The sequence below is a fragment of the Cetorhinus maximus genome, chromosome 14 (assembly GCF_964194155.1).
Source record: "Cetorhinus maximus chromosome 14, sCetMax3.hap1.1, whole genome shotgun sequence".
Lineage (NCBI taxonomy): Eukaryota > Metazoa > Chordata > Chondrichthyes > Lamniformes > Cetorhinidae > Cetorhinus > Cetorhinus maximus.
Window position 1 is genome coordinate 9,404,199 of NC_135892.1, and position 25,158 is coordinate 9,429,356.

At 41.4% G+C, this 25,158-nt stretch overlaps 1 protein-coding gene across 1 annotated transcript in view; it reads left to right on the plus strand.

Annotated features, from left to right (window-relative positions):
* Positions 1-1,694: 1,694 nt before the first annotated feature.
* Positions 1,695-25,158, plus strand: part of macrod2 (mono-ADP ribosylhydrolase 2) — an 896,565-nt gene continuing 873,101 nt past the window's right edge. Inside the window, exon 1 of the mRNA XM_078556471.1 lies at positions 1,695-1,912. Coding sequence (XP_078412597.1) covers positions 1,888-1,912 — 25 coding nt within the window. The 5' untranslated portion in view covers positions 1,695-1,887. The remainder of the gene's footprint in view (positions 1,913-25,158) is intronic.

Genomic DNA, 25,158 nt, shown 5'->3' on the forward strand with positions numbered 1-25,158 from the left:
ATATGTATACAAAATTACTACAAAAATCCCCTAATTAATCTGACTCTCAGTTACACCCCCATTAAGGTAACAGTAAAACTCAGATTTAAAGAGACACCTGGCAGAGCACACTCTGGACAGTCACATTCAAAATGAGTTTCTTTCAGCCCTGGGTCCTTGCAGACAGACTTGGTTTACAGGCTGGAGGCTTCTCACACTTGATGGATCTTAAAATGCCTCTAGACCAGCTGACTTTAATCCAATTAAGACACACACAGACATAGACTCCACTAGAACTCTATTTTTAAAAACTAATTTCCAATAACATTATAGCCATTAATATCTCTTCATGACAAATCCAATTAATAAAACATGGAACACAAAGTTAGTGTCAGTAATAATGAAACCATCATCAATTGTTGTTAAAAAGACATCCATCTGGTTCACTGATGTTCCTTTAGGGAAGGAAATCTGCTGTCCTTACCCAGTCTGGCCAATATGTGACTCGACCCACACAGCAATTTGGTTGTCTCCTAAATGCCCTCTGAAATGGCCGAGCAAGACAATCAGCTATGAAGAAACCTATAAAATTCTAACAGGACTAGACAGGGTAGATGCAGGAAGGATGTTCCCGATGGTGAGGGAATCCAGAACCAGGGGTCACAGTCTGAGGATATGGGGTAGACCATTTAGGACTGAGATGATGAGAAATTTCTTCACCCAGAGAGTGGTGAGCCCGTGGAATTTGTGCGTTTTCAAGAAGGAGTTAGATATAGCTCTTGGGGCCGAAAGGGATCAAAGGATATGGGGAGAAAGCGGGAGCAGGCTATTGAGTTGGATGATCAGCCATGGTCGTAATGAATGGTGGAGCAGGCTCGGAGGACCAAATGGCCTACTCCTAGTTCCTATGAATTAGGAGTGGGAGCAGGCCATTCAGCCCTTCGAGGGCAAGGGCAGTAAGAGGTGGGCACATCCCATGAAATAAATAAATAAATAAAAGACAGACGTCCCTGCAGGACAAGTAGTCAAAATGATGGACATTGCCTTAACATAGAGGACAGTTGGGTCACCCTGGCACCCCCACTCTCGAAATCTTCAAGACCCATCTTTAGATCATCCACATTTACGAAGTCGTTTTATTTTTCGTGACTACCTACTTCCCAAACCGGCCGGAATGATGGTGAGGAGCAGTAGCACCATCAGTAAGCTGCAGCGGGCCATGTCCACCCTGAGCCTCGGCCTCTGCACCAACGCCTCAGCATCTTTTCAAACTGCCCTCTCCTCTCGTCGCTAGGCGACCGCCGCGCCGAGCTGCGCCAATCAGAAGGCTGGGCTGCATCCCGACCCCCTGACCCGGAATTACAACACTGACCCTCCTCCCCCTCTCCCTGCGAGCGCTTTCCGATAGTTCCGTCACTCAAACACCACAATAAATAAATATATATACATAAATATCGATCTACAAAAGGCCGGAGTGAGCATTCGCTTTCCTCATCTCTGCCCGGACTGAAATCCTTTCTCGCCCCTGATAAATTGCGCGAAGGGAAATTTGTCAGCCCGGAAAACTTGCGAGGGCGGCGCAACCTCTCTCGATAAAAGGCATCCTCACCAATGGCGTGCGGGATAGCGATGATCGACGGGTGCAGCCACCAATGGGCTTCAGGATAATGAAGAGGCCCCGCTCTCTCTCTCTCTCTCTCTCTCCCCCCCCCCCCTCTCGGTGGGTGGGGCCAAAGCATCAAGCTTGGTTGAGGGGGAGGTGCTGCTGCTGCTGGAGAAGGGGCGGCTAGACCAGGAGTGGGATTAAGATATCAGCTGAATAAGGGCACTGGGTTTCTTGTCACATCGCTCTCGGGACGTCAACAGTGTCAGCGGACAGGGAAAAAGATAAAAGGAGAAGGGGAAAACATGCCGAAAGAGAAGAAATCCACAGGTGGGTGTGTGTTTTGGAAGCCGGTGTCTCTCCCTCCATCTGTCAGAGGGAGGAAAACCTCCTGTCATCTTCGTCTTCTCCTTACTTTTGTTTTCTCTAATGGGGGAAGAACGAGGGTCTCAAGCCTGGCTGGCTGGGGGGGGCAAGGCTTCTGGTTGTCACAGGAGAAAGCTAGGCCTTGAAGCCCAGTCTGTCAAAAGAAAGGAGCTAAAAACACACACACTTGCAATAGCTACATCTCACGCTTTTTCACTCTACCCTAGTGAGCAGCTGTCTACCAGTGAGCAAATTTCTTTGTCTTACACACAGAGCTGGGGAAGTGATTTTTTCCCCCCCTCTATTAATGTGTTTTCCAAATACGCTTGGCACTTGTAAGTGTCAGGCAGTGAATTCACCTGGATTCGTGATGCAGAATTTTCCTATCTAAGTTTGTGCCTCTTCTGAGGCCAGTGATTCTATATATATGTCTGTGCCTGGAAGGAATGTCTGTCAACATTCCCACATGGAATTAGGACATTGTAGGCTCAGATTAAAGGAAAATAGGGCTGTAAATGGGAATTACACCTGCCCTGTGTAGACATTTTAGTAGGGACCTCTACTGCAGTCAGTTTGAAGGGACAATGTTGAAAATATAATGGTAGCGGTCTTTAACTGAGGTGTAATGCAGGTATGGATTATATTATGCATGATCACTAATTCAATTGGACTTCCTTTGGGACACAAATGAGCTATGAGTTCTTTATGAAACCCAACAGTATTCTGAGGTTGCATTTCAGTCTTTTGTCTTTTTTTGAGGTATTGCTGTTGTGCATTTTAAAGGCCTTTTCAATTCTTTGTATATAGTATGATGTAAATTGGATTTGACTGATGTTTACCCTGGGGGTACCTCAACTGTCATGCAATTTTGTGTACTATTGTAAGTTCTTTCCCAGAGCAGTTTACTCATTTTTATCACACACAAGAACAGAAAATGCTGGAAAAACTCAGCAGGTCTGACAGCATCTGTGGAGAGAGAAACAGAGTTGACGTTTTGAGTCCATATGACTCTTCTTACGGACTCAAAACGTCAATTCTGTTTCTCTCTCCACAGATGCTGTTAGATCTGCTGCATTTTTCCAGCATTTTCTGTTTTTGTTTCAGATTTCCAGCATCCGCAGTATTTTGCTTTTACTAATTTTTATGTCCAGGCCAGCTTGCGTTTTATGTAGAAAAGAGAAGTCTGGACGTAATTTAGCAACCAAAATGCACAATGGCTGCAAGCATATTATGAGGCAACAACACAGAAGAATGCTTCAGCTTGTGTGTGGCATGTGTGTGTGTGCTTGTGCATCCCAAATCTGTTTGTCAACATTACAAAATAAAATAAGGATGTCACAGGCTCAGCTGATAGGAAAAGTGGGTTGTTACTCAGAATCCAAACTAGTTTTGTTGACTTGCAAAATTTCTATATCTGTCAACTGTTAATCTTTGACATATAGTAATAGAATTAAGCCATTCAGATGTGAAACATACAAATTATTTGTAGATTTTCTTTATCTGTTAAAATATGATAGCAGTAGTAAACAATCTTGCTTAATGATGAAATGAAAACAGAAAGCTCAGCAGGTTTGGCGGCATCTGCGGAGAGAGAAACAGAGTTAACGTTTCGAATCCAATATGACTCTTCTTCAGAACTGAAGAGAGGTCGAAATGTGATGGGTTTTATGAAGTTGAAAAAGTGAGGGAGGGGCAGGGATATCTTAGGGGATGGGAGAGATTAAATGAGAAAGATATCATGGAAAAAAAGGCAATGGGAGTGTTTAATGCTTGTGGTAGTGTAGTTACGCTTGCGGTCTCTATGTTGGTACATTGGGGAGACTAAACGTGACTGGGCGACCGCTTTGCGAAACACCTCCACTCAGTCCACAAGCATGACCCCAACCTTCCGGTTGCTTGCCATTTTAATTCACCACCTTACTCTCGTGCTCATATTTCTGTCCTCAGCCTGCTGCAATATTCCACTGAAGCCCAACATGAGTATGAGGAACAGCACCTCCTCTTCGGACTAGGCACTTTACAGCCTTCTGGGCTCAACATTGTGTTCAACAACTTCAGATCGTGAACCTTGCCCTCTATTTTAATCCTTTTTTTTGCCGAGTGTTCACATTTCTGTACCTCGTTTTCATGCTTTTGCTTTCACACATAGCTGTCCTTTATTCTGCCTTTTAACACTTAGCCTGGACCAGTGCTTTGTTTCTTCAATGACTGCCTTTTTTTGCCATCTGTTCCATGACAGCTTTGTCATTTAATCTCTCCTGCCCTCTAACCTATCCTTGACCTTCTCTTTTACTCCACCTACCCATCGTCCCCTCCCCCCCCACCCTTTTCAACAGCATGAAACCCTCACATTTCTACCTCTCTTCAGTTCCTAAGAAGAGTAATATTGGACTTGAAACGTTAACTCCGTTTCTCTCTCCACAGATGCTGCCAGACCTGCTGAGTTTTTCCAGCACTTTCTGCAGTATTTTGCTTTTGCTTAATGATGAGTAGGGAGTAAAAATTATTGGCATGGTGGGAAATTACTTGCAGGTACTATACTATTGTGATGTCTTATATTTATAAATTGCATCTTTCCTGCTGGCATGCTGCAGATTTTTTTAAGTTTTCAATTTTAAAAGTAACGAATAGCTTGTCTTGTCTCGTACGGTGACTTCTTTAATATGATTTATTGATAGTTTCATTACCGAAGTAATATAAAGTTCTGTTCCTTGCCATGATCATAAATTAGTGACTCTGGTACTGAGTGTGTCACTGAGTTCAGTTTTCTCCTGTGTCTGACGTTGGCCTTGCCAACACTTTGCTTTAGCCAGGCCTCACTGCCTATTGCTCTGGAAGTTAACAGTGTTGAACTTGAACCTGGACACAGAACAACCATAAGGGTCAAGGTACAACCTCGATGTTTTACCAGCTTTCTGTTCTCCTCTCTTACCTGAGATTAATCCGTATTGATGGAATGAAAGCCAATTCTGTTTGGTGGCTGTGAGACTCCTACATGAAATGAATTCAACCAATGTTAATCTGACTCGTATTAATATGAGTCCACAGCCTAAACTGCACCAATTCTGGCTTCTCATTCAGAGGCAATATGAATGTTTACTGTTGGGAAATTGAATTCCACACTTGTGCTCTTCCGAGGCTGCACTTAAAACTTGGTACGATGTTGTAGAATATTACTGTATCTTACATGCAAGATATCCGATTTGGAACTGCTTGATGTTGACCCTGAAAAGGGAAAAAGTGTCCCATTTCTCTGTGCATATTTTATACCTTGATCAGCGCAAAAAATAATGAAGGTGGAGGGAGAATGTAAATTAGTTTCCAGGATTTTTCCAGCCAAGAGGATGATGACACCCAGTCGTAGTAGTTGTATTGTGAAGGAACCTGAGATTGGAACCATGAATGCTTCATTTTTCCAGTTTTCTTCGACAATATTTTTCCCCTCCCTTCCTCCTAAAGGTACTAAAAAGCATGGTTCTTTGGTTCACATAAGCTTTGATGATGAACATTGGCTATACAGTATATGTTACTGCACTGGGATCATGGCTCAGGCTTGTCTATTTTGAATTAATTGCTCACTCGGAGAGCTAATAAAGACATGATTGTCCAAATGGGCCTCCTCCTGCACTGTAACAATTCTATGATTTTGTGATTCATCCCTAATTTAGGGTTATGAAGTTTTCATTTCGGCACAGTTACTCATTCTTCTGTAAATCCGTGTCCTCGTATGTCTGAACAGAGGACGTAGGGGGAAACTGTTCCCATTGGCAGAAGAATCATGAACCAGAGGTCACTGATTTAAGGTGATTGGCAAAAGAAACAATGGCAACATAATCATTTTAAGCAGCAATTGGTTACAATCTGGAATGCGCTGCCTGAGAGTGTGCTGGAGACAGACTCCATCGTGGCTTTCAAAAGCGAATTGGATAATTATCTGAAGAGAAAAATTTGCAGGGCGAGAGGGAAGTGGGACTAGCTGAGTTGCTCTTGCAGAGTTTGCACAGACAAGATGGGTCAAATGGCCTCCTGTGCTGTAACTATTATATGATTCCATGATTCTTGGTCTGTACAGTTTAACTAAACTGAGCAAATAGGCAACTACCACTATAAATTGTGATTAAACATTATAGATATGACAGAAGTCACACTGTTGTTTGAACAATGTGAATTTTTAGCCACTTTTCTTAACTGTCTTTAACATGTCTTAAAATTTATGTCCACATAAAGTAAGATAAATACAATCTGACCAATTACCCCACCCCACCCCCCGCCATTAGTCTGTTCTCAATCATCAACAAAGTGATAGAAGGTGCCGTTGAACGTGTTAACAAGCGACACTTGCACAGCAATAACCTGCTCACTGATGCTCAGTTTGGGTTCCACCAGGGTCATTCAGCAATAGACCGCTAGACAGCTTTGGCCCAAACATGGACAATAGAGCTGAATTCCAGGGGTGAGGTGAGAGTGATTGCCCTTGACATCAAGGGAGCGTTTGACTGAGTGTAGCTTCGCGGAGCCCTAGAAAAACGGAAGTCAATAGGAATTATGGGGGAAAACTCTCCATTGGCTGGAGTCATACCTTGCACAAAGGAAGATGGTTGTGTTTGGAGGCCAATCATCTCAGCCCCAGGGCATTGCTGCAGAAGTTCCTCAGAATCGTGCCCTAGGCTCAACCATCTTCAACTGCTTCATCTTTCCTCCATGATAAGGTTAGAGTGAGGATATTCCCTGATGATTGCAAAGTTTTCAGTACCATTTGCAACTGTTCAGATGCAGAAGCAGTCCATTCCCACATGCAGCAAGACCAGGACAAATTTCAGGTTTGGGCCGATAAGTGACAAGTAACATTTCGGCAATGACCACCTCCAACAAGAGAGAGTCTAACAATCTCTCCTTGACATTCAATGACATTACCATCACTGAATTCCCCTGCTATCAACATCCTGAGATACACTGAAGGTATAAAAGCTGTGGCTACAAGAACAAATGGGGGGTTGGGAATTCTGCAGAGAGTAAGTCACCTCCTGACTCCCCAAAGTCTGTCCACCACCTACAAGACACAAGTGAGGTGTTTGATGGCATACTCTCCAGTTGCCAAAGCGAGTGGAACTCCAGCAACACTTGAGAAGGTCAACACCATCCAGGACAAGGCAGCCGCTTGATTGGCAGCCCATCCACCACCTTCAATGTTCACTCCCTCCACCACGAGCGCACAGTGGCAGCAGTATGTACCATCTACAAAATGCACTGCAGCAACTTGCCAACCCTGATTCGAAGCACCTTCCAAACCTGCAACCCCTACCACCTTAAAGGACAAGGGCAGTAGACACATGGGAACGCCATCACCTGCAAGTTCCCTTCCAAGTCGCACACCATCCTGACTTGGAACTGAATTGTCATTTTTTTCACTGTTGCTAGGTCAAAATCCTGGAATTCCCTCCTTGACGACATCATGAGTGTACTCACAACAGATGGATCTTCTCAAGGGGAACTTAGGGCTGGGCAACAAATGCTGGCCTTGCCAGCCAAGCTCACATCTGAAGAATGAATTTGAAAAAAGCTGTAGATTCCAAGAGTATAGAAAACTTTGTATTTTAGAGGAAGCAATAACAATATGAATTTCTCTGACCTGGATTATTATTGTTTGGAGAGATGGAGAGAGGTGATTTTTTACAGAAGCAACTTTTCTTCCTCATCACACCACACCCATTTTCAATGTGCCATTTGTGTTGCTGTGTATTTTTCTACAGGAATGTTGGCTTCCCCTGAACCCTGACCCTAAGTCCTGGTTGCACAATATTCTCACTGACCTATATTGTCTCCGTATTTCTCAACAAATTGAGTTTATAAGCCTCGTCTTCTAACCTCTCCATGATCTTGTCCCTTTCTATTCTCCAGCTTTATACTCCCTTCTGCACCCTTATGATTTTTGGCTCTGGCCTTTTGTGCACCCACTCCTCTCTCTGGTACCAGTAGCAGCAGAGCTTCTAGCTACCTGACCCCTATCCTATGAACACCCCCCCCCCCCCCCCCCCCCCCCCAAACCCATCTCAATTGGCTCCATCTTTGCATAGCTCTTCCCTCCCCCAGAAACCTTCTTAACACCCAACTTATTGACCAACCATCACTTCTTCTTGTGTTTCCACCTATGGCTCATTGTCTGCTCATTCCTTAATCTATTCTATTTATCTTTTTTCTAACCTCTAAACGATATTTCTTATGTTAAAGTTGCTTTACAAATGGGAATTATTCTGGACTGGAATTAAAATATATTCAATATATATATGGGAAACCTCTTTGGCGAGCCACAAATTTAATATATAAAACACTTCATTGCAAGCATCTAAGTCACCAGTTTGATAACTCAAATATTTCTGGTATTGATTGCAAACATGTGACATAGTGTTAGCTATATCTCCACACAAATAAGCAAGCCCCTTGCAGGCAGTCACATTTTTTGTGACACTGCGAGAGTGATGACTTCTCCATTAACATAATTTATGGGATAGTTCTGAATTGATCTTGAGATATTAAATATATATTTAAAAAGTTTGGATTAGATTTTTTAGAGATCTAATGGTACAACATACAGTTGGAATCTTTTGTGACACGACTGAGAATGGAGGTTTGAAGATATTTGCTGACTTTAAGGATCCTGAATATGAAGTGTTTCAATAGAACTGCCACTAGATTTCAAAAATAGTCAGCATTAACACTTTAGTGTGCAAAATGGCCACTTGTGACTGGGCATGAGATCTTTACAAAACGAGGATATTTGAAGTATTGGTCATTAATCAGATTGTAAGCTTTTGTGATAAGACTGTCTTTCGTGGAAACATTTTTGTTAGCAAAGTTTTCACAAACACATTTGCAGCAAATGATATACTAATATCTATGGTGTGGACACCATTTGGGGTAGCAAAGCCAAATGAAACCATTAATTTTTTTTCTATTGCATAATATCTAATATTGTATTATCAATCGAACACACGCAAACCACCAGTTTCCTAAGAAAGCTGTTTTGTTAAATGTATCATAAATGCAGAAAAAGAAAGAAGAGAATTGGTGATTTAAAGATTTTTTGCATCTTTGAACCAAAAGAGCTAAATCTCAGCAGTGTGGTGCTGCTGATGTATACGTGTACAGATGGGAAGCAAGTGCACAGTCCCCATCAATTCAGTAGGTTGCAATTTTGAAGGATATTATTATGCAGGAGTCGCCTCCCGCCAATATATCTTGTAAGACATTAATTGAGCACAATCTCTTTGTTTAAAAAACTGTCACGGGTGAGAGCTAATAACTACACATCTTTTACAACCCAACACTGAGTTGCAATTTCTAGAATTTGCTTCCAAGGAGCTGATGATTGGAAGCCTAGAGTTGATCTTGAGGGAACACAACATTAGAAACTGTGAGCCTAGTTTAATGGTATATTTACAAACCCAGATCATTTCCAAACTTTGTTTTTAACTTCCTTTCTGTTCTGATTTTGCAAACTAGCAGACATGGATGTTTAAAAAATTGATTATTATTTAGCAAAACCTTGACAATTAAAAATCAGTGGGGTTTATAGAGAACACTTGCAATGATAATTCAGGGAAATAGCATATGGATAAAAGGCACAATGAATCAGCATACCACAGTGAATTTGAATCCATCCATGTTGGCTTTTTCAAATTTGTTCTTTCATGGGATATGGGTGCTGGCAGGCCAGCATTTATTGCCCATGCCTAATGGTTACATGAATTATATCTTCTTCCATCTCCAGGAAGTAACCTATGGAAAATAAGCTTATGCAGGCTCAACTGAGGGTGCAAACTCACAATGCAAAACTTCCCATTCCTGCCAATCTTTCCAAGAGATCACCTAAATGTGATCACCTAAACGCGAACTAGAAAAACATTTTTAGCCCACGGGAGTGCCCTGTTGACATCAGTCAATTGTGACAGGACACTGCTTTATTCACTGTCTAACCTGTGCTGCACCTGACCTGGGATTGTTTGATGCTGACACTGGGTGCCAAGAATGGACAAGTGCCTGTATTCTATTCTCCACCACTGATATTCTCTCCACCTCTGCAAAGTTAAACATGTTTAGCAGTCTCCTGGTGTAAAATAAGTGTATTAAAACGTTGCTGTGTAAGTGTATTAACACATTCTCAAGGACTACCTGTCCCAATTTCTTGAAGCTAATCAAAGGGAAAATGGTTCAACCACTGGTGGTGCATTTTATTAAATAACAGCAACTGAATCAATGTGTTACTAAGTGGCAAATACAAAGGAAATACAGAATGTGGGATTCTTGAGGCTGGCCATGATTGAGTAAACAGAAAGCTGAATTCCAATTTCAAAATAGGTGGTGTAATAGTTGCATGTTGACTTGTACACTGGCCCAGAAAAAGATTGATGGCATCAGTGCTCAAGTTCCGTTTTGAATCATTGGAAACATGAGTGAGTTGTGCATTGGATTTTATATTACACTGTGAGGGTTTCAATATTTAATACAGAATTTGTTATTACATTTATTTAACATGGTCTTCCAGCCCAAATGCTTATTCCCATACACTCTCAACATACTGAATGTTTCACTCCAAGCCCTATAAATATTCAGTGTGTAGGAATCTAGCTACTTAATGAACATCATATGATGTGCTGCATGAGAGCTATATTTATATTTGTAGAGTATCGAAGTGTGCAGGAGGAGCTCAGTTTAATGCTATCAGATTAACTTATTATTGATACCAGTTGGAAGATGAGAATCACTGAATTCTACAGCACCAGAAGGCCATTCAGCCCAGACAAAAGTGTCTGTGCTGGATCTTTTCTAAAGCCAGCCACCCAGCTCTCTAAAAGATAAAATAAATTATTCTCCTGGATTTTGTGGACAAACAGAGGCTACTTCAACAGATATGGCTTCTGTATAATTGGCTCAAAGAAAGCCAAATGAAAGGGATTTAACTATTTCTGTTTTTTGTGTCTGATAGCACAATATGGTCATGAAAACAAAATAATTAGTGAAATTATGCTATTTTGGTGTTCACAGGTTTACCTTTTCTAGGTTCAGTTACCTATTTCTAAATTGCCAACAATAAATAATACATCTTTGCTGTCCTGTATTATACAGTTGTTACCACTGGCTATGACAGTTCAATAAAATGAGTCAGTATATATAGAATTGTTGTTGAGCTCAACTGCATCATAAATAAAACTCTAGTCATAAATGGTAAACCCTGTTCCTGTTCTTCTTAGTGGATTTTAGTTTTTTCCTGCAGGTAATATATTAAGTATTTTGTTTTCTTTCTTCCACCTTTTTTATTTGGCTCCATATCGCATTTTAGTTGTTACAAATTCTCCTCCTCTTCTTCTCTTGAAATTTGAGAATTGATGAGTGATTCATTTGTTTTTTTCCATTCATTTATGTCGGACCCTGTGACTTGAATATGCAATGCTATGGAATGAATAAATGTGTTTTTTCTTTTGTAGGTAAACATACTTAGATGGAGGTTTCCTGCTTACTGTAGTGACCTAGTTTGAGTGATCACAAACTTGCGATATTGGGTTTGTGAAATTAGATCAAACCAGTAGACTTACTCTGTAGATTACACAAGAGTTTTGTTGTACTTCTGTGTTTTAAGCTGCAAGACAGAAACTCGTTGTGCATATTAAAGTGATGGGCCATTAATTCAATTGTTTCATTGCCTTTCTAACAGAGCAGAGCACGCTGTGCACAAAGCAAATTTAGTCATGACAAATTTTTAGATAGAGAGTCTGCCAATATTTTTAATAATGAAAAGGAATATGCTGAAGTATTTTCCACCAGCAAGAATCACTTTGAAATTGGAGGTATTCGATAGGGGTATATGAATTTCAAGCTCTTGGCGTGACGTGACATATGAGTGCCCACTCCTGCTTGCTTGCAAACAATCCCTTTTTACTGTTGTTTTGCAGAATGCTTTGCATGGAGTTTCTCTATGATAGAATTGCCAGAAGTAAAATTTTAGATCTGAGAATCTGGAAAATGTATAAGTATTGTTTTGAAAAACCAATCCATGTCATTTTCTAGAACATTCAATTGTAGTAAAGGAGATCTTTATGTTAACTCTAGAGGAGTAACTACTTTGATCAGGTTAAACCATGATTGTGTGATTGCAGCCACCTCCAGTCTGACCTTGCCTTTCCATCTATGCCCTTTGCCAAAGAAACAAGAGGCTCGGTGCAGGCCAGAATCTTCTTCATTTCTTGTCACTTCAACTGAGAATTCACAGTGAGATTGTGCATGTACTTTGTTAACATTAAGTGAAAGATTGACCCATTATATGGAGTCTACAGCACAGTAGCAGGCCATTCAGCCCAACTGATCTATTCAGGCATTTATGTTCCAGACAAGCCTTCCCCAAACCGCTCTTCTAGTAATGTGGTCAGGGGATAACCTTTTATTACTTTCTCTTTCACTTGCTTATCTTGCTTTCCTTTAAATGCATCCATCTAAGCTTGCTGTTTAAAATGTTTTTGTTTTAATAATTGAGACCATGGCCTGAATTTTCCCGTCGGTGATTTGGGGGCGGTGTCCGCTCACCGATGGGAAAATGACGTCGGGAGGAACCCCGACGTCATCCCGGTCCCTTTAAACTTTTAGGAAGGCGGGCGGACAGCCGACCTGTCAATGGCCAATTATGGCCATTGACAGGCTAATTAAGATAATTAAAGACCTGCCCGTCCAACCTTAAGGCCGGCGGGCAGGCCAGGAGCCCCAGTGGGCTTCTGATAAAGCATGAAACCTCATCCACATTGTCACATGAGGGGGGCATGTTAATAATTTTTAATTTTTCTATTTTTTGACTTTTCTTACCAATCACTAATCTGCCTGAGACAGGACTTTGCCTCAGGGAGGAGTGCGCTCTTTCGTGCGCATGCGTGAAAGAGCGCACTTTGAGAGATGGGGAATCCCTCCCCCCCCACCGCACAAGAAGCGCATAGCGCTTCCCGTCGGGGATGCTGCTGGGCGGGCCTTAATTAGCCCGCCCACTTAAAATGGCGGCAGGCCCCGTTTCAGTGGCGGGGGTCAGCTGTCCACCCGCCGCTGAGCCGGTAGGGCCCCCCTGCCATCCGAGGGCAAAATTCTGCCCCATGTTTCTTTTCCTCTGCTATTTGATGTCTTCCTGTTTTCTTTAATTTTTGCTTTCCTTGTTTTCCCTCCTTTTGCATTCTCTTACCTTTTCAGTTTTGTATCTGTTCTCTTCTTCTATTTTGACACTCGGGTCAGGTTCTCTCCCCCCTTGTCCAGTCTCTTGCCATCTACTTCCACGATTCTTCTGACACTCTATATCATCTCAACATTTTCCAGTTCCCTGGCCCCAGCCGCTTCCTCTTCACCATGTTTCAAACATTGGCAATATTCTTGTAAATCTCCTCCGTATTCCCTCCAGAGCAATTATGTCCTTCCTGTAATGGGGCGACCACAACTGTTCGCAAAATTCCAGCTGTAGCCTAACCAGTGTTTATACAGTTCCATCATTACAGCCCTGTTTTTGTATTCTATACTTTGTCCAAGAAATGAAAGCATTCCACATGCTTACTTTACCACCTTATCCATCTGTCCTGCCACCTTCAGCCCTCCCCAAATGCACTACCTCACACTTCTCCGGATTGAATTCCATTTGCCACTTTTCCACCCACTCAACCAAACCATTGATATAATTCTGGAGACAACAGGTATCCTCTTCACTATCAACTATACAACCAATTTTTGTGTCATCTGCAAATTTCCCAATCATGCCACCCACATTTAAATCCAAATCATTAATATATTCAACAAACAGCAAGGGCCCCAACATTGAGACTTGTGGAACACCACTGGAAACAGTTTTCCATTCACAAAAACATCCATCAGCCATTACCCTTTGTTTCCTATCGCTGAGCCAATTTTGGATCCAACTCACCACATTCTTCTGTATCCTTTTACTTTTCTGACCAGTCTGCCAGGTGGGACCTTGTCAAATGCTTTACTAAAATCCATGTAGACAACACCCACTGCATTACCCTCCTCAATCCTCCTGGTTACTGCCTCAAAAAATGTGATTAAATTAGTAAGACAAAACCTTCCCCTAACAAAACCATGATGACTATATCTGATTAATGCATTCCTTTCTATGTGCCAGTTTATCCTGTGTCTCAGAATTGATTCTAATAATTTTCCCACCACCAGAGTCAGACTGACTGTAATTATTTGGTCTATCCCTCCTCACAACCTTTATAAATAATGGCACAATATTCGCAGACCTTCAATCCTCTGGTACCTCACCTGTATCTAGTGAGGATTGGGAAATGATCCTCCGAGCATCTGCTATTTCCTCCGTGACTTCCTTCAACAGCCTGGGATACAATCCATCTGGCCCTACTGATTTATCCACCTTCAAGGATGTTAGTCCCTCCAGTACATCCTCTCTCACTATGCTTATTGAATCTAATATTTCACACTCCTCTTCAACTAGAATATCTGCATTATTCCTCTCTTTAGTGAAGACAGAGACAAAGTACTCATTGAGAACCCTGCCCACATCTTCAGCATCAGCGCACAAGTTACCATGTACATCTCTGTTAGGCCCTACCCTTTATTTAGTTATTCTCTTGCTCTTAATGTACTGATAAACATCTTTGGGTTTTCTTTGATTTTACCTGCCAATATTTTTTCATACCCTCTTTGCTTCCCTAATTACCTTTTTTACTTCACCCCTGTAATTTCTAGACTCCTCTAGGCTTTCTATAATATTAAATTTTTTTTGTGACTGTTCTAAGCTTTCTTTTTCTGTTTTATCTGACCTTGTATGCTTCACGATAACCAGGGGGCTCTAGGTTTGGCAGCACCGCCCTTTTTTTTGCGTCTACACTGTGCCTGTAGAATCTCGCTTTTAAATGCCTGCGACTGATTTCCCTTCAAGTAGTTGTAACCAGTCCACTTTTGCCAGATCACGCCTCGGCTTCATAAAATTTATCTTTCCCCAATTTAGAACTTCTAACCTCTGTTCTACCTTTATCCTTTTCTATAATTATACTAAATCTAACTGTGTTATGGTCACTATCTCCATAATGGTCACCCACTGCTATTCATCCACATGCCCAGCTTAACTTCCTAAGACTGATTTTAGAATTGCACTCCCTCTCGGGCTTGTTAAGTGCTGGCAAAAAAAAAAGTCTTCTTGAATGCAGTTCAAGAATTTTGTGCCTTCTGTGCCTATTACATTGTTTGTATCCTAGTTGATATTAGGGTATCAGTCCCCAATATTATTGTCCTATTGTTTTTGCACTAGAAATTTGCCTACACATTTTCTCATCTATCTCCGTCTCACTATTTTGGGGTCTATAGTACAATCCTAGTAGTGTGGCTGCCCCCTTTTTATTCCTGAGCTCAACCCATATAGCCTCATTTGATGATCCATTTAGTATATCATCCCTTCTCACAGCTGTTAATGATTCTTTAACTATCATGCTACATCCCCACCCTTTTATTAAGCCCCTCACTATCCTGCCTGAAAACCCTATATCCAGGGATGTTGAGCTGCCATTTTTACCCCTCTAAGTCAAGTTTCTGTTATAGCAATTATTTCATGCTGCCATGTGTCTATCTGTGTCCTCAGCTCATTGGCTTTGTTTGCTATACTCCTTACATTTAAATTAATACCTTTTAACATTGACAAATTCCTGTGCTGTAAACCTTTTGACTTTTACTTCTCAGTCTTTCAGAGTCACATGTTGACTTTCTATCTCCCACTCCCTGCTCTGGGTTTGACCGATCTGAATCTGCCCTCAGGTTCCCAACCCCCTGCCAATCTAGTTTAAACCCTCCCCAAAAACATGAGCAAATCTCCCTGCGAGGACATTTGTCCTGGTCCTATTCAAAGATTGTTTCTGTGAATGCAGCCTTTGCGATATGTACTTTCATTTGATCTCTGTGACGCCTGCCATTAAATATTTGTAAACACTCACAGCTGAGCAAAGATAATTTGCTTTTATACAAAACCAAAATACCTGGAAAAACTCAGCAGGTCTGACAGCATCTGTGGAGAGGGATACAGTTGACGTTTCGAGTCTGAATGACTCTTCGTCAGAACTAAGAAAATAGAGAAATGAGGTGAAATATAAGCTGTTAGAGGGGGGTGGGACAGGTAGAGCTGGATAGGGGGCCAGTGAGAGGTGGAGGCAAAGAAGAGATTGCCAAAGATGTCATAGACAAAAGGACAAACGGCTGTTGATGGTGGTGATGTTATCTAAGGAATGTGATAATGGGGACATTAAGGGTAGCAAGCAGGACAAGCTAGTAGCAGATGGCCCTAGTGGGAGTGGGGTGGGGGTAAGAGATCGAAATGGGCTAAAAGGTGGAGATAAAACAATAGATCAAAATAAATTTAAAAATAGGTGGGAAAAGACAAACATTTTTTTTTAAATTATAAATTATTGGGAAAAGGGGGATCGGAAACAGGGTAGGGATGGAGGAGCGAGTTCATGATCTGTAAGTGTTGAACTCAATATTAAGTCCGGAAGGCTGTAAAGTGCCTAGTCAGAAGATGAGGTGCTGTTCCTCCAGTTTGCGTTGAGCTTCACTGGAACATTGCAGCAGGCCAAGGAAGGACATGTGGGCATGAGAGCAGGGTGGAGTGTTGAAATGGCAAGCAACAGGGAGGTCTGGGTCATGCTTGTGGACAGACCGAAGGTGTTCCGCAAAGCGGTCACCCAGTCTGCGTTTGGTCTCTCCAATGTAGAGGAGACCGCATTAGGAGCAGCGAATGCAGTAGAATAAATTGAGGGAAGTGCAAGTGAAATGCTGCTTCACTTGAAAGGAGTGTTTGGGCCCTTGGACGGTGAGTAAGGGGGAAGTAAAGGGGCAGGTGTTGCACCTTCTGCAGTTGCATGGGAAGGTACCGTGGGAGGGGGTTGAGATGTAGGGGGTGATGGAGGAGAGAACCAGGGTGTTCCGGAGGGAACGACCCCTGCGGAAAGCCGCTGGGGGGGTGAAGGGAAGATGTGTTTGGTGGTGGCATCATGCTGCAGTTGGCGGAAATGGCAGAGGATAATCTTTTGAATGCGGATGCTGGTGGGGTGATAAGTGAGGACAAGGAGGACCCTATCTTGGTCCTGGGAGGGAGAGGAAGATGTGAGGGCGGATGCGCGGGAGATGGGCCGGACACAGTTGAGGGCCCTGTCAACGACCGTGGGTGGAAAACCTCGGTTAAGGAAGAAGGAAGACATATCAGAGGAACAGTTTTTGAAAGTGGCATCAACAGAACAGATGTGATGGAGGCGAAGGAACTGAGAGAATGGGATGGAGTCCTTACAGGAAGCGGGGTGTGAGGAGCTGTAGTCGAGGTAGCTGTGGGACATTTTATACATGCTGGTTTCTGGAAGATGGGTATTGGTGAGTCAGCTCCCAGCATTGACACTACTTAAGTATGAATCCCATATCCCAATTGCAGAAATTCAGAAAATGCACAAAATGCTGGTCTATAATGCTGCCACTGAATGAGGGGGCTGGGTTTAATTATGTACGTCCTGATAGCTTGCTTGCAGTATGTTAATTGCATCTAGTAGATTAGGAGAGCAACTGACTGGAGACTTTTTAATGAAGCTGTTGTAGTTGTTTGACCTGCTGTTCAAAAACAGATCAAATTCAGTGACTACACATATTTTCGAAGCATGGTCATCCATAAACTGTCATTGCCTTATTTGTGATGTACTTGAACATTTACTCTATGTTGAGTATTTTTTTCACAGACATGGTTTTGGTTTTTAGTGATTTTTGTCTACCTAGCGTTTGACAATCTTTTAGCCGTTCTATGGGCTATGGTTATAATGTTCTAAGATGTAAATTGGAGCAGCCATGGTTTTCTGTTCCCTCAGTTTTGCCAGAAGTTTCCAATCTTCACTGTTTCTGAGAAGACTGTACTAACTTGAACCCCAAGTCCCTTCACTATTCCCCATCACGTAATTTAGCAAAATGTATCATCTCACATTTACTGACATTGAATCCCATGTTTACTTTTTTGTGACCATTTTACCATCTTATCAATAATGCCCTTGGAATCTTCCTTCATATTTCCTATTTTAGTGTTGACTGCAAATTTGAAAAACTCCTCTAATACAAATCCAATTCATTTGTGTAAGCAGTGAACACAGCAGCCCCAACACAGAACCCCACGGGGCACAACCATCCACTTGTAAGCTCTCCGAGAAGCTGCCATTACTAATAAGGGAGGCAATAGGCAATTGGGGTGTTTTTTAAAAAACCCAGTTTAGCTCAGAAGAAGAGTCATATGGACTCAAAACGTTAACTGTGTTTCTCTCTCTACTGATGCTGTTAGACCTGCTCAGTTTTTCCAGCATTTTCTGTTTTTATTCCTAATTCTATACCCTGTGTTTCCCCCAACAGTCTCCTTTGTGATACCTTGTCAAAGGCTTTTTCAAATTGGCACACCAGATCCACTGCGTTTTCTCAGCTCAATAGCTGTCACCACTTCAATGTGCTCCATCTTGTTTGTCAGGCACAATTATCCTTTCTGAAATCCTTTATAGCTGCTTCGGATTGTTTATTCCTTCTCCTTCTAAATATTTAAGTCATTTGATCTTAATTCAAAAATTCCAAATTGTCCCCACCACAGTTGTCAAACTGACTTTCCTGCAATTATCTTGGTTACCTCTGTCTCCCTTTCTGAACATGGATATTAAATTGGCCACTCACGGATGTTCGAGCTAATAGAATGCTGAAATATAATTTCTAGGGCCTTTGCTGCTTTCTTTCTCTGGATATTTAGTTTATTGTCGGGTATTGGCAGTTCTTGGACCTCAATAAATCTATAAAATAAAGCCTACTGTCGTCAATTATTAAATATATTAGAAAGCAATCATTGTGGTCACCGAATCTATTATATTCTAAATTCAGTACGTGCAAGCCACTGTCACAGAAAATTCATTTTAGCAGCACCTGCAATTGCTCTCAATCCTATAGGTGGCACAATGAGATAAGAGCTCATGCAAAATAAAATCAAGAAATTATATATTGTACAATAACATGCTTTAACTTTATTCATTGAAATGCCTTTCAGTGCCCACATTAAAGTTTTTACCACAAGCCCTTAAGCCTCTGACAGGTCTGGGTTTATGCTTCATTTTTGTCCAGATGGTGTGAGTTGAATCTGGATCATTGAATGAATCAATATTCAGTTAGCTGGCTGTACTGATGTAATGTTTTTCTTCAATCCAGCAGCTTCAAATAATATTGAGGGGATAAAAAAGCACAAATTTCAAAAGCCTGGGGTGTACTTTATATTGAATGGAGAGGCCAAGTGTATGAGGCAGAGAAATAAGTGTTCTGACACAACGCCTAGCTTAGCATTTGCATCGTGTTCCATAAACTTTGTACAGTATACAAAACTGACAAAGGAAAAGAAGGTCCAAGGACTGAAAGAGAAGGAGGGTGCCTTCTTCATTTAATGTGCTTAAATGCCAGCTGAATGTTGAAGCCTAATAATTATCTATACTGTGTTTCATTGCCAGAAAAAGTCAATGCTTATCCTTTACATTCTAATCTCCAACACCAGTGAGTTACAGAAAGCATGATCAAAATGGAGAGAGATGTAGGCAGGAATTTTGTTTCCCCGATTTAATTTTCATTTTAAAGAAATCAGTTGAATTTTGAAAGCTAGCAAAACCTTTTTGAGAGTAGCAGGTAGGAATGTAGTAGAAGGGAGGGAGGGAAGTGATTGAGAAATAAGTGCCTCTGGCCCCAGTGGCACTTAATGTGCAGAGGTGGTGAGAGTGAGGTAGAATGGTTGGAGAATAAGGGTGAGCATGTGTGAAGTGGAGCGAGGGGGTGGATACAAGGATTGTGGGTGGTTCAAAGGGGAGGAGGTGGGGCCAGTAACAGGAATGTTGGGCTGTAGGAAGGGCTGTGATTAATAGATAAGGGTTTGGGGAGTGGGAAGCATAAGGATTTGGGGGGAGAATGGGAAGGGAGGTGCTGAGAGCCAAATGTTTCCTGCAAAATCCACCCCAATGCAACTTGGTGGCTCTTTATCCTGCCATACCACCCGCCGTATCCCAGACGAAAGGAACACAGTGAAGTCAGATGAATGGGCGGGGGGGGGCAAGTATTACAGAAGAGAAAGACTAAGACGTGGCAACACTAAGACATCAGGGACGCATTAAGAGGGTGACTAGGCTCTCTGACCTATGTGGCATATACTGTGGAAGGTTGACTCACGAAAGATCATTGGATCCCCATTGCAATGCTACCATACCCAACATGGAAATTTTTCTGCCAATATATCAAACAAATAGCAGCCGTCTGCATTCTCCATCAATGAACACTGTCTATGTAAACTTGTCACATCGTTTTTCCTGTCCTTCCCTGTAGCACCACCACTGTTGGGAGATGAAACTACATTTCATTTATTTACTACTACAAAAACAATTTGCATTTATATAGCACCTTTTTAATATAGGAAACCACCCCAAAGTGCTTCATGGGTGCAATTCGATTTAAAAAAAAAAGAGACATTGGGTGAATTAAAATCTACCTGTCAGACAAGTTTTTAAGGAGCACCGTAAACCCCCAAGAGAGAGGTGGAGAGTTTTAATGACGGGACTCCGGGGAATTAAGATAGCTGGAGGCAAAGATGCCAGTCATGGGGCCAAATGTGTAGGAGATGCACAAAAAGCCAGCGTTGGAGGAATGCAAAGTTCGTGGAGAGTTCTAGGGCTCGAGGCAGTTACTGGGGTGTGTGGTGGTGAAGCCACGGAACGATTTGATGGAGGTTCAGAATTTTAAAATTGACACGTTGTTGGATAGGGAGCCAGTGTTGGTCAGTGAGCAACGCGTGAGTGTGACATGGTGCGGATTATTTTGACAATTTCTATTGTAGGTTTGGACATTTATGCAAATGGACAAGATGCAAATATTGGAATAGATGTAAGCTTCAGACTGAGGACTAAATAATGCCCTGGTCCAATTATCTTCCAGCCCGGCAACCCTTGTTCACCTGAAGGTTACATTTAAGTATTGGCTGCTCGTGTGCACTGACCTGGGAGGCTGAGTTGTTCTTTTTCTTTTTAAAAAAATAAGTTGCCACATTCAATTTTCTACCAGCTGAAGTTTTACGGTAACTTGTTTAAACAAAGGAAAAAAAACTTCAACAATTAACACATACTGCATAATGGATTTATTCAGAATCAGGTTTGTCTATGTCTTTTCACTGGGAAACCTTTTTCTCAGAGAAGCCTAATCCGGTAAAACGTCATGGTTTGGAGTGTCTGGATAGAGCATGAATTATGGGGTAGGAATTTACTGACCCTCCTTTTTTCTTTGATGCCTACTGATCACAGCAAATCCCTTTGGCTCTTCAATTTTGTTCCAGAAATCAGCAAAGTATGTTACAGACCTAGTTATACAGGTAGTAGATTGTTCATGCAGGTTGTTTATTTAAAGCAGCCATGTACTGTATTTACTGTAGGAACCTAATAAATTACCTCCAGGTGAAGTAGGAACCCTTCAACTTTCTCTGAGATATTTCTCCAAAAGATACTATAATTAATGATTATCTTTCTACAGCCTGTTAAATATGTGACAAATTTCATAGTTGGATTCTTTGGATTTTATTTATATTCTAGCTAGTTACAGAACCTACATTTTGCTTGTGATCAGAACAGCAGTTATTCATAAAACAGATTTAGCTACTTAACTGAGTTATTTATTTACCTGCAGTAGGTAATTTTGTATACCTTTCAGGAACCAAACAAAAAAACACTTGCTTCAGTCTGTTGGCAGATGGGGAATGTACAAATCAAAAACAAGGATAGTGCTAGAAAACTACCAATGAGAAACTACTGAGGACTTGTGAAAACAACCAATCCTGAATGACCAGTCAGAAGAGTAAAAGAAAGAAGGCAAAAAACTCAAACATATTTGAAAAAGATCTTGCCTTTTTTTTGCCCTCTGAGTCCATATGGCCTTAAAAGTTTTTAAATCTAAAAAAGAATTACAGTAACATTATTTAATTTAAAATTTGCCCCTGACGTTGTCTTTTGTGTGTTTGAGTAGTTTCTCTTTGTTTTTACTTGAAGGCAATAATTTGAAGATGTAATTGTGACCACCTGTTATCACATCATTAACTTTAGGGTATATGCAGAGTTTCCCATTGTGTGTCCATATGATTTATAGGGTTCTCTTGAAGAGGATGGAAGTCTGACTCATAGTAGAGAAGTGTGCCTCCTCATGGGGTAAAAATATTTTGCAATTTCTTTTATTTTTTCTCAATTACTTGAAAACCTTCTCCCCAAGTTTTGTTTTTCATCAATATAGAGGCAGCTAGCGTGAGAGAGAGAAACTCTCTGATATTCGTTTGTTTCTTTTAAATTAAATTAAATTAATTGAAGTTTGAAATTTCTCAGGCTTTGATTCCCATGAGCTGTTTTGTTCATGTAAGCTAGGAAATGAGTAGAAAATGTCATCATTTTTAGTTAATTAGAGCTTACTGCTAAGAGACACTGTTGATATTTAATACTGTATTTGACTCCATGGGACCACAGCAGAACTGAGAACAGCGACTGGTGATGGCACTGCTCATAGACACTTGGATTTGGTTTCCTCCTCACCCCTGCACCCTCTCCCCTTCTGTCAGTGACCGCAGTACAGAACTGCCTCTGAGTTGTCACCAAATTAACAATTTGGTGGTGACAAAGCTGACGTCGAAAATGTCTCACAGTTGAAGTAGCCACATGGGTGTCCCAGTTGCGAAGAGCTTTACTTTGCAGCTGGCTGTGCTCCAACTCAACTTTTGAGTGCTTAATGCGCATACAAAGCAATTGTTTGGTCATGCCCCTTGCTCCACTTATTACAGGTGCAATGACGTACTCCCTTTATGCGTTGGTACGACAACCAATTGTGCCCATTTAATATATTTTTGTTGAGAATAATATATATTTAAAATAGCCAATGTTTATAAGATAAACAAGAGTTAAAAAGAATGACCGTGTGCTCTTGCAACTTGCTTAAAGCTGCTTGCTCCACGCACCATTATCCAATTTCTGCAATGACGCTCAACACGGGCAATGGGCCTCTTGTTTACATATGTAAGGGCTGTATGTCTGTTTGAGGAGGCTACCAGTGACACCCAATATTGGATATTGGCCTCCAAAATTTCTCTTCTTTCTTGTCAGTTTGGCCAGAATTCCAACACAGGTCTTCCAAAGAGCCAGTACAGGCCTGATGGGCCAAGTGGCTTCCTTCTGTGCTGTATCATTCTATGATTTTAAGTGTGCTGCAATTCTCAATATTAAGCTGATTACATCCTAAATTTCAATTGTAATAATTCTCACAAATTTGTTCCTTTAAAGTTTGCAAATGGCTTGCTGAGTCCAAGTTTTTAAGTAACTTGTTAAAAGTTATTTAACCTACGTTGGTCAAATTGGTACCTTTGTGTTTTTATTCTTAATTTGCTGGAGTACTTTTCACACTGCACAGCGCAACACTGGTTATCCCGGAAGTGTCAAAATGCAGTACTTGCGGTCCGGGTGAAAATTGAAACTTATTGCTCTTTCTTTTTGTGAAAAAAATTGCTGTGCAATGTAACTTGTTTTTTTCTAAAATACTAACCTATGAATGTGTGAAAAAGGCACATGGTGGAAGACCCGCCTGATCTATCCTGCCTGATCCATTCAGCAGTTGTTGCAGACTGGCCATTGTGACTTCCAGTGCTTCACAGCCACCAGCAGCCATGGAAGGGGGAAAAATCAGATTTTAACAAAAGCCCAGGTTAATTTGGGAGTGGCGGTTTGGGGGAGGCATGTTTGGAAATTCTTGGAAATGGCTTTCTGCCTTCCGAAGGAGGAGAACAAGTTGGTCCCAGGAGCGAGCACTGATCTTGAGGTACATCGGCTAGCATACTATTTGCAAGCAGCGATGTAAGCCACCTCCAAGATCTCTCCCACTTCCCTTTTGAATGTCTGCAGCGAATCCACACTAGCTGCACGAATTGGCAACTTATCCCAAAGATACATGATCCTTTGGAAAAAAAAATCTAGCATCCAAATTGTTATAGAGTTGATTTTCCAGGCAACCTTTCTTGGTGGAAACATTGAACTTTATTTACAAGACAGCAGCAGCTACATGTGTGCATCTAACTCTATAACCAAAGAAGAATTCTTGCCTAGAGGTTCCCCATGCTGCTAACTCATTGGTTTACATAAATCATGTGATCTTACAACAAAGGATTATTCTTAAAGCTACAGTCCTACATTTATCAAAACTATAATTACTATACAAATAAAAGCAAAATATTGTGGATGCTGGAGACCTGAAAGAAAAACACAAAGTGCTGGAAAAACTCAGCCAGTCTAGCAGCATCGGTGGAGAGAGAAACAGAGTTAACATTATGAGTCCAATATGATCCTTACATTGGACTCGAAACGTTAACCCTGTTCCTCTCCCCACAGATACTGCCAGGTCTGCTGAGTTTTTCCAGCATTTTCTGTTGCAATGTAATCTGTTCTGCTTGGCTAACTTGCATGCTTATGGAGAAAAAGGACTCAGTTCCTGGAATAGGTTTAGAGTTGGGCCACAAGATCAATAAATCATGATGAGCTCAGATTGCTATGTGCCTCCCACAATGTGAGGGGACCAACTAGGCACAGTGTTCTACATGAAGTCCAACCAAGGTCTTCAGCAAGGACACTATAGTGCTGTTGGTTTTATGTTGGATCAACCTAACTATACATCCTGATGGATATGCTTTCATACATATATACACACATTTTTTTTAGACACACACAAACACACACAGATACATACACGCTATTGAGATAGTGGGGAATCTGGGATTGTTCGGCTTAGAGCTGAGAAGGTTAAGGTGAGATCTAATAGAGGTATTCAAAATTCTGAGAGGTTTTGATGTAGCACAGCAAGTAGGGAGAAACAGTTTCACCTGGTGAGTGGGTCAGTAACTGAAGGTCATAGATTTAAAATAACCAGGCAAAAATTTCTTCATATGGGGTTGTTGTGATTTGGAGTGCACTAAGGGTGGCAAAAGCAGATTCCACAGAAACTTTCAGAAGGCAATTGAACATGAACTTGTGACGTAGTTGATTCTGAGACTTGGGTCCTGAATCTTAATAAAGGAAACTACGATGGTATGAGGCGCGAGTTGGCTATGATGGATTGGGAAACGT